This window comes from Strix aluco, chromosome 2 (assembly GCF_031877795.1).
Source record: "Strix aluco isolate bStrAlu1 chromosome 2, bStrAlu1.hap1, whole genome shotgun sequence".
Lineage (NCBI taxonomy): Eukaryota > Metazoa > Chordata > Aves > Strigiformes > Strigidae > Strix > Strix aluco.
Window position 1 is genome coordinate 129,441,037 of NC_133932.1, and position 10,471 is coordinate 129,451,507.

At 43.4% G+C, this 10,471-nt stretch overlaps 1 protein-coding gene across 1 annotated transcript in view; it reads right to left on the reverse strand.

Annotated features, from left to right (window-relative positions):
- TMEM135 (transmembrane protein 135) overlaps positions 1 to 10,053 on the reverse strand; it is a 186,778-nt gene extending 176,725 nt beyond the window's left edge. The window contains exon 1 of the mRNA XM_074816306.1: positions 9,822 to 10,053. Coding sequence (XP_074672407.1) covers positions 9,822 to 9,962 — 141 coding nt within the window. The 5' untranslated portion in view covers positions 9,963 to 10,053. The remainder of the gene's footprint in view (positions 1 to 9,821) is intronic.
- Positions 10,054 to 10,471: the final 418 nt, after the last annotated feature.

Consider the following 10,471-nt stretch of genomic DNA (forward strand, 5'->3'; position numbering starts at 1 on the left):
TTTGCCTGTAACAGCCCTTCCTGCCATTCAACTCCAATTTCTTCTTTCAAAACCAGCAGAGCTCAAGCCACCAGAGCTCTAGAAATAGAATAGAGTCCAGCTTGGGAACATATTTACATTCATATCTTCTAATAAATCCTGTCTTTGCCAGTCTCCCATAAGAAATACTTTTCTAGATGCCCAAACACTCAACAACTCAGAGCAAAAGGGAATTTAAAACAAACGATGCACTGCCGCAGGCAGATGGCCTAAGAACGTCCAAAAGATTTAGAACTTTCTAATTTATGTCTATTCACATCCACAAGTTTTAGCTCTTGATCTCCCTTCAGTCCAACAGCCTGCAGAAAATACAGATATACTGCAGAAAAAGAAACAAATTAATCACAGTTAGAGGAAAGAAAATGATCAATGGAGGAAAAGAGGATTCAGCAAAAAGAATCCTAGCTATTTCATCATCAAAAACATAAACAGCAGAGCTAGAAAAAAGATAACAGAGAACTTTTCAGGAAAAAAGCTGAAAATAACAGATTTAATTCTAAAAAAATTCAGATATGTTAAAATATTAGGAAATAAGTAGTCAGGAAATTTTCAGGCATTCAAATACCATAATACAGCCATTAAAGGATGTTTTAATATTCTAAATGCCTATTGCTACTTTTCCAGTGATTTGCAAACCCGTAAGACAAAATTCCAACCCTCTCCTACATACAAGAGTAGACTTTATCTACATGACAGCCAAGTAACATATATGTAACCATATGCTGAAATTTTAAGGAAGTAAAAAAATCTCATAGCAGCAAGTCTAAAGAATTAGTAGCACAAGTGGAGACAGCTTCAGGAAATTATCATTATATTCATTGCTGTATTTGCTTCATCTGTGCACAAGTTATACTTCACAACTAAAACCCAGAAAAGACTATTAATCTATGCAGTCTGTGTATCACAGGATATTATAATTATGAGGGTAAGCATACGTGCATCTAGATGAAGCTTAGATAGATCACTTTAGTCCTCAGACAACAAAACTTTTGCATGCTACAGTCAGACAAGACAAATACATTACTCTTTAGTAACACGTCCAAGTGAGAAATTGATTTGATGAAATATACCCTGATTGTCCTTGTGTGACATCTGTGCCCTACGCACACACAGAAGGGGGTGGAATTAAACACCTGCCAGCCTCACTTCCAGAGAAAATACTTCTGGCCTCAAACATAATTAGTTTGGTACTAAGAATGTGTTCAGGTAAAGCCTCTTGATTAAGCTAAGTCAAGCATGGAGAAAGAAGATTTCCTTTCCACACCTGATGATTGATCCAGCACTGCTCGATGTCCCATGACCACCTGTGGGAAAACTGGAAACAGAAAGACTCTGACTTATTTTTAAGAAAAATAATTCCTTTCTTCACTTCTGCTCACAACTGTTTAAAACTTGAAACGCAAAACTGAATTATGCCTTAATGCAGGCCTGGAAATGTTAGAAGGCTTTTGAAGGCAACCCCACACCCTCATTACTTATAAACAAAGGGAACAAACAGCAGGACTAATACATGACAGATATCACAGCAAGAGACATGACCACAAACCCATCCTCCAAAATTCTTGAATATACAAGTGCCATAACGATTCCCTAAACAGCTGATTATCTTTTACGCACCTAGCTCAGACTGGAAGATTTCTCTTTCTCCTGTTCATCAACCCAATGTAAACTGACAACAGATTCACTCTGCAATGGTAACTGCCCCATTTCCCCTCCAGTTTAAAGCAAGCTCTGATTTAACTCTCACTGAAACGCTTTGGCCATTACCATCTTGAAACCGAGAGAGAAAATGTTCATATATATAAAAAACTCTATTTCATTCATTCCAAAAAAAGTTGCTATGAAATTATATTTAACACAGGTGGAAAAACCCTGAGAGACAGGCTACTACATCTCCAAGACTGTTTTAATGTGACTAGAAATGAGAGGAGAAGGAAGAAACATGGCTTGTAGACCTTTATGTAAGTACAATACATAGGGGGAGTTGGAAGGAGGAGATCACCCCTCAAAATCAAATGCAAACGCTCCTGAAGTAATACACTAGTCACTCTAAGAATAAACATTGCTAATGATTTGAACTCTAAGGCCTACTGTATTTTATGTCTGAAGTATTAAAAAAACCTACTCAGTAAAAATAAATAGAAAAAATATTTTCTAGCATTAACTACAGAATTCACACAACTGCATTTTGACTCTCCAACATGAAAATGTAATTATGAAAAATCAGTCCACCAGATTCAGGATACCATCAGTTTGTCGAAAAGTATCACTGAAGTTCTTTCTTTTTTTAATTTAGTCTTCATATACAAGCTTTGAGCCCTATAGAACTAAGAAATCAGAACTGATTTATTCTGTCTTAACTGCAAAAGCATTATATGCATTTCCAACACCACCCTTAAAACACAGCTACATAGTCTGGCGCAAGGCTTTGAGCTAGGCTATCAGTGTGTTCCAGCAGAAAAGGAACACGAGACCCAGAAACGACCTTTCCCATGATCAGAGGCACCAGACAGGCCTGATTAATTTAACAATGTGTCATGTAACGCCTACAAGTAATCATCACCCAACCACAATAACCTGAGCTTCACCTCCAGTATCCTCAGTCTTCACCTATGTCCCTGAACTACAGATTCCACAGGAGGCACCACGCACAAAGGGTGATTTCATTTGATGAATGCGCTAATTGTCTGACCAACGTACACAGTCTGACAGGTTACGTGGCAGGCTAAAAAACTACTGACCTTGCACCAACCTTGCCGTTGTCTGTACATCATTTTTTCTCTCCCTCCACCACCAAACCACCATTTCCTAAGTCTGTACAAAATTTATGTCTTTAGGAACACTACCCCTCCATCAAATTTTAGTGAAATTAGCCAACACACACAGCACCGATTGATGGAAACTGAAAACAAGCGGTATCATCTCTATCTCATTCCTTCACACAATATCCAACTAAAATCAAGCACATCATAACAAACTTTTACTTAAAAACAGAAAAAAAAAGGGAGGGAAAAAAGCTACAGAAATATTCAGACATAGTCAAATCTCCAGGAAGGCAGAGTTCAATGACATTTAGAAGAGTCACCATCTGGCATATTTAGGCACCTCTGAAACGCAAATTTGGAGATGATCAATAATGCTGTGTAGATGGCTTATATAATACATACACTGCAAGTCATTAAAAAGTCCAGGAAAATTTTGTAACTTAAGTCATGTGTGCATGCTAAAAGCAAAGCAATGTCCAGTATTTAAACCAGTTAAGAAAATACCTCAGGTTACTCAAGCAGCAGGCACAGCTAGACTGATGTCAGAATTCCTTCATAATTATATTCATTTATATGTCCTTTCATAACCATTTGCAATTTTGTATTAATTTTACAAGAAGACTATTCATTTGCTTTATAAAAATTATTTTTAAACTCCTTGGAGTAACTTAATCTCTGAATGCCCTCAGGTAACACCTGGGTTTTGAAAGACAATGATGTTCAAATCAGCAATTTGTTTCTCATGCCTCCTCTTAAACATTCAGATTCGTGTTCCTCAATTAGCTGGTCCCTCCCTGATTTCACAAATTACAAAACCTGTCTTCCAGATTTTTTCATTTCGTAAGTCAGTTCCTGCAATACTCTGAGGAAGAGTGTGTGTATCCTGCTCTCTGACTTCTCTGTCCCTTGTGAGATGTTATATGAGGATCACCTTCAGGGGGTTGGATTGTTTTGGTTTGGCTTTTTTAAAATTTTCCATATCATCCACCCAACTAAAAAAAGAAACGAACAGCACTCGTGTACTCTTTGAATGACATCTAAATTACCTTCAATCCCGGCATCACTCTCATTCCATGGCAACTTATCTTCACCACTTGTTTCCCTCACACTGAAATGAGTAGAGGGCTATTTTTCATGCAGGCTCTAGGTTACTTCTTGCATCTTTGAGCACAAATTCTTCAGCCTACCTGAATATATTAACTGATTCTTTTAAAATTCTCAGTATCTCTGCAAAAGACTATTTTTGTTTATTTTTAATTTTTGAAAGAATTTTACTGGCCTGGCCCGAAAGCTACCTGAACAGAGCAGAATGATTACAGCCTCGAATGAAGATGTTGAAGCCAGGTCCTTCCTTTAGTAACATTTGAACTAATTTTAGTCATATTTAATCCATTTTACAGAAGAATCTAAAGGCAAAAACACACTGACATACATGTCATTCATACCACAGCACAGAGATACGGGACACTACACAGCACTAAGATGATCAGATATCTCAACACAATGTAATCACACACCACCATCACAGCAACTCCAGGTACCGGGTCCTGACAGAAGGCAGCTTCTTGATGGCTCACCCAGAGATCCAAGCTGGCATAAAGAAGAATATTCAAGGGTAACACTAACATTCTTCTTAGTCTCCACCCTATTTCCAAGTACACAATGGTTCACAGAACAAACAAAAATCACATTTTCATATACCGAGCAATTCTGGACTATTTTACAATACAATCTGGCCAGTACAGCCTTCTCACACACCTCAGAAAGATGACGCATGATGACTATGTCTACGCTGACAGATAAGACAGGATCTGGTTTAGTGTTAGCTGACTCCCCAGCTTTGCTTAGGACTAGCCCAAACAGCAATCCCTAAGAATTCCCAGGCACGTGAAGCGAGCCTGAAGCAGCAGTGGCACGGCCAGTGTGCACCATCCATCCTTGGGACAGAGCTCCGACCCTGTCCTACAGCAATGCACACGCAGCCAGGGGAGTGATGCGACACTCACAGCTCATCCCGCCTCACCTCAATCTTTGGCTGCTGATTCTGTCTTCCGTGCAACAGTTTTCAAAATAATTTATTAGTGCAATAATTAGGTTTGTTCTTGTTATTACCTCTTGTCAATCAGTGATTTATCTGTGAAGAGACCTGCCAACTGCCACGTGCATGACTGCCTGGCCCATGCTGTACTAGTACCGATGTCCCCCTCACATTTATACAGGAAGAAAAAACACATTATACTTGTACAATCGCTGACAGCATTTGTGTCTTTAACAATATTATATACAATGCCATCCTAGGGAGCTTACAAAATAAATAATGCAGATTAAGAGAAAGAATACAGATACTCAGGGGTCAGAGGGCCTAGAAAGACAATTGCACTGTAATCATAAATAGGAAAAAAACTTTTGACACAGAAAGAGAAAGAAGCAACTGGCATCTAAGAACCTGAAGGCTATTACAAGTACAGAAGGATGCAGATATGGCACAAGTATGAAAAATATTACAAAGGAGGGTATGAAATGAGTATGAAAAGAGCATCAAAAGTAGGATCAAAATGAGTATGAAAAGGGTATGAGAATAAATTAAGTGAAAGAAATCAATAAAATATAGCAAGACCCAAGAATCATTAAAAAATGTTACACCTGTTCTGCTAAAAAATTGGCCAAACCACCCCCCTGTCCAGAGGACTGGTTGAACAGACCTGCTGGCATCCACGCTGCTTTAGCCCTGGTGCTCCTCTCTGATATGCCAGCAGGTCTGTCTGGGAGAGAGGCGTGTGGAGTGAGAGCCATGAGTAAACTGTCAGCGTGAGCCACAAGCAAACTGTCAGTGTGAACCATGAAGGGGCCAGTGTTCAAGCTGTTCCCTGGCTCTGTCATTTAGCAGCAAAGGCACACAGGGTGAAGGAAGGGCAGCAGAGGTAGGGTGGGAAGGGGCCGGTGCTGGATAAGGGCAGGAGAAGGCCTGTGTTTGAGAGGGGAAGGGCAGGAAAGAAGTTAGGTTGGAGAGGCAGGGAGGGAGGCCTGGCTTAAATTAAGTGAAGAAAACAGATGATGAGACTAGGAGAAGAAAAGGTGAATGACACAAATGATTCTTGACATCCCACAAGCAAAAAGTGAGACGAATTAGCTTAACTGCAAAGTAGCAAACAGATGATTTTTACCTTATTTAGATTAAAAGAGAATGTTACCACCAGATCCAATCACCTCTGATAACTAACAACTAAGCATATTCATCTACTGCAAAATGTGCACCATCATCAAACAAGTGCCTAAAACCTACAGACTCTCAGTAAACGGAGGGCTTTGCTCTAATGCATGTGATGAATGGCAGATTTCCCATGTGAAATCAACAGAAATCCCAGGAAACAGAAATCAAGACAATTCAAATACAATATTCCAGCCTCTCATTTCCCCTTCTCCAGCTTTATGCAATCTCCCTGTGAAATCATTCTCTTCTCCACACCTCTGTGATTTCTAGAAGTCTGAATTCTTCAACTTTGAAAACACAAGATTACACCTTCAGATTTTCTTTAGCTTTGAGTAATCTAAAACAGAAGTACAGATAGAACAAACACACAAACTCTGATGAAGGACTTTCTCAGTAAAGTTTCCTTAAGATATCAAGGCAGGCAGTTTTTAAAAAGCATAATTATAAGGTTTATGGGAGATTGGGGCTTCTTCTGGGGGAAGAGGTGTTAAGCAATTTTTAACTTTTTTCTTTTTTTTTTTTTTCCTGTAAAAGTGGGTCTCAGAAGACTTGAGCATTGGGACCTTGCTTTGTGAAATAGAAGCAGTCTTAATTATGAAACAGGCATCCCTGTCAGCCAATTCATATGCAGATGGACAATTCAATTTAGATATAAAACCTATTTTTGGTAAAGCAATCAATTGGTACTGGAGCAAAAATAAAGACAGTGAGACTATGATATCTGAAGATATTTTTTCCAACTAAAAAAAAAATACTCAAGCACAGTTATTAAAAAAAAAAAATGCAAACCTAGTACAGCACTACTTAAAAGCAAAGACTCTTTGCAGCCATTTACTGAAAACCAGTATTTTACTCAATTCTAGCACCACTTAATTTGGCCCCATCAGTCTCCCATTGACTGAAGGGCAGCAAAACATTTAAGAGCTGTGGGGTGTAGATGTTACGAGTTTAGACTCTGGATTATAACTGTCCCTAACCACGTTCTCTCCCAGAACAACCTCTGGCAATTTATTCTCATCTATTCATTCTCATTCATTTTCACACAAGCTTTTGTGAGAGGAAACTCTTTCATCTACTTTCCTTAGTTATTAGCTTGAGCCAACAGGAGGAACAAGCAAGCAGAAGCCATTTTACAGGCTTGACATAGAAAAATGAAGTGCTATTTTTTGTTGCTGAGCTGTACAAAGGACTGGGACTAAGTAGTACCAGAAATATTCTGAACATATGCTGACATAACTATAAAGATAAAATAATTTAAGTTCATCCCCTTATGCGACTCTCAGAATGCAGAAAAGGACTGAACGTTGGCACTGTCCAACTGTGGTATTTCATTTACAAATACAAGGTTTTCAAGGACTGTTTTAAGTCCAGCAAAGAATGACATTAGTAATGACTCTCTTAATTCAGGAGTGCACTTTCCCTGCCAACCTACTTAATGTGCAAGGCTTCTGCTTCCTTCCCTGCCATCCCCACTGCACCCTTTCACTCTTTACGTTCTGCTGGCTCTGGTGCTCGTCAAACCCTGCTTAATAAATCAATTCAACTAATGCACCTGAAAATTACCCCAGCTAAAATCACCGTAGTAACCTCTTCTGGGTTAGTGAATGAATCAATGTGCTCAAGAAGAGATAAGGTCCAAGTCCACACAAAGAAAGGAGTATAGTTATGTGTTTGGGCGCAAAGGAAGGCAAGTGCTTCCTCCCTCTTTAGGCAGCAGCAAGATTTTAGAGGAGGTCAGCTTTAGATTACTCTGATAAGTCAAGCTAACACTGTCAACAAAAACCTAAGAAAAATTAGACACTGTAAAGAAGGTAGCGTAAAAACTGATGCAGAAGTTTTGCAGTACAGTGTGACACTGGTTGAGAAGGTTCCCACCCTACCTTGGATTTGTGACAAGTTATAACTGTTCATGGGGCCACAAAGTAAAAGAGATCAGGAAAACTTTTTGAATTTTTAGGTTTGTTTTTCTTTTCAAAGAAATAAAAAGGGGGAGCTTTCCCCATAACCCGTGACTGTACAACTGAGTGAACCATAACACAGCTATGAGCAGGAATCTCTTTACCAGGCTTGACTGCTGGAGAACTTTAATTACAGAGCTGTTTAAGCTGCTTTCTCCTTAGCCAGACCTGACAGACCACCACTACACCTCTCATGCTCATTTCAGGCCCATTCTCTGCTGGTACAAAACATGCTTCCAACACAGCAAACTGAATCCGAAACAGATACAAATAAAAAATTACTGGGGGGGGGGGGGGGGGGGGAGGAGGAGAGGAAATGTTCTTCTCTGTATTAGTTTCCTGATCCAGCTCACTGTATGCTCACAGAAACAGCTGCCACTTCTGTTTGTGCCAGTTCAGAGTGAAAATGTTCACTGCCAGACCTGACAACTCCTTAGGTCCACACTGCTACCACTTACTAACTTTTTTTATCATGTAATTAGATGTCGCCACAATTTTCACTCATGCAACACTTCAACGGGAGCTTAAATGAATTAAGTTGGGACTGCTGCAGTCCCGCTCCTTCCCTTCTCTTTATTAAATAGCTCGATAATTTTGTTGTATCAGCACTGGTACAGAGTTGAAACCACAGACTCAATGACTTTTTTTTCTTTCTTTAAGACTTAGCTTGGGGTCAGCTTGATAGCCAGCTCACTACTCCAAGCACCACTACAGGAGAAACACAAAGGTGGGGACAGAAGAAAGTGTTCACCTGCAGCGATTCCCGCTTAGATCAGCTTTCAGGATATGTTTACACAGATGGATGCAAACAGATCCCGACTCCTCCACCTACACCCTAATTTATTGGAAGTAAGCCAGCTGCAACTGAGGTGATATAACCAAGTCTAACTGCACACCCAAGCTAAGATCCCTCACCTATACGATACTTTCCAAATATTCAAGACTCCTTTAGCCTTAATGTACCTTTTTTACCCTTGCTTCATTATAATAATGGAATCTCCTCGATCCTAAGGCACTGATTACCTGAGTGTCTCCAACAGCAATACACGCGTGCATTGCACTTGCTACTGCCAAAGCTACAACGCCAGCCTCCCAGGCAAATATTAAGTCAGGTATCATAGGTACTGAAAAATGATGCAAATACGATGTTCAGGCTGTGCCCGTGCCCATGACCTCCTACCCCACCAGCTTCACCCCTCTCACAGCACATTATCCCACCAGACCCCACCACCGTCTATGCCCTTCTTCTCCCCTCCTAGGCCCAGATTCAACACACTCCCCCTCAAGCATCAGGCTCTCTCCCCGCAAACAACCTTATGCTCTCCAGCCCTCAAACCAAGCTGCCCCACCACCACCTCTCTCCTCCCCAGCACCACACTCCCCCCGAAACATCCTTTTTGCTCTTCTGCCCTGCCACCCCAGGGTCAGGCTGCTCCTCGACATCTCTCCTACCCTTCCTCTCCTAACATACCCCTCCCACCTCACAGCAGACCAGCCTCCCTCCCTTAATATGCCTCATGCCCTTCCTCCCCACCCCAGGCCAGACGCCCCCCTCTCTGACACCCCTTGTGCCCTCCCCAAACATCCCCATGCCCTTCCGCCTCACCTCAGACCAGGTTGCCCCCTCCCCACCCCATAACCCCTTGTACCCTTTCCTTCCACCCCAGGCCAGGCTCCCCCCGCCCTGATACCCCTCATGGCCTTCCACCCAAAAACAAGGCCAGACTCCCCCCTCCCTGGCAGCCCTTGCGCCTTTCCCCCAGGCCAGCCCCCCTCACCACACTCCTCACGCCCTTTCCCCCTCAGGCCAGACCCTCCCCTCATGCCCCCCCCCGCCCCCTCACCCACCAGGTACAGGGTGCCGTAGATGCGGAGGGACTCGGCCAGGGCCCCCTGCGTGACGTGCAGGACGGCCCAGGAGCACCGCGGGTGCCAGGTGTGACCGATCTCGTAGCAGCTGTGGGGGATGGATTTGCTCAGCGCCGCCATCTTTGCCGCGCGCGGGGAGGGGGCGCGCGCGGCCGCCGCGTCACCGCCGATGCAGGAGAAAGGTCGCGCGGGGCGCTGGCGGCGGCGGGGTTACTCGCGGGCAGCCGCGCTCCCCCCGCCGCGCCGCTCGCGTGAGGCCCGCAGCCAATCCGCGGCCGCCGGGGGGCGGGGAGCGGCGGGGGCGGGGTGGCGCGAGCCGCGTCGCGGGGCGCGCGCCACACGTGGGCCGCGGGGCGCTGCGCCGGCAGTGCCGAGCCGAGCCGAGCCGAGCCGTGTCCCACAGCCCTGCGGCTCGGGCAGCGCCGCGCTCCCGGCCGCCTCTGGAGCCTTCTCTGTCCCTTCGCCCCTACACCGGCACCCCTACACTGGCACCCCTACACCGGCACCCCTGTCCCCTTCAACCCTGTCCCCTTTGCCCCGGTCCCCAGCACCGCTGTCCTGCACTGCTATATCGGCACCTCTGTCCCCTTCACCACTGCTCTGCACCCCTGTCGCTGGCACCCCTGTCC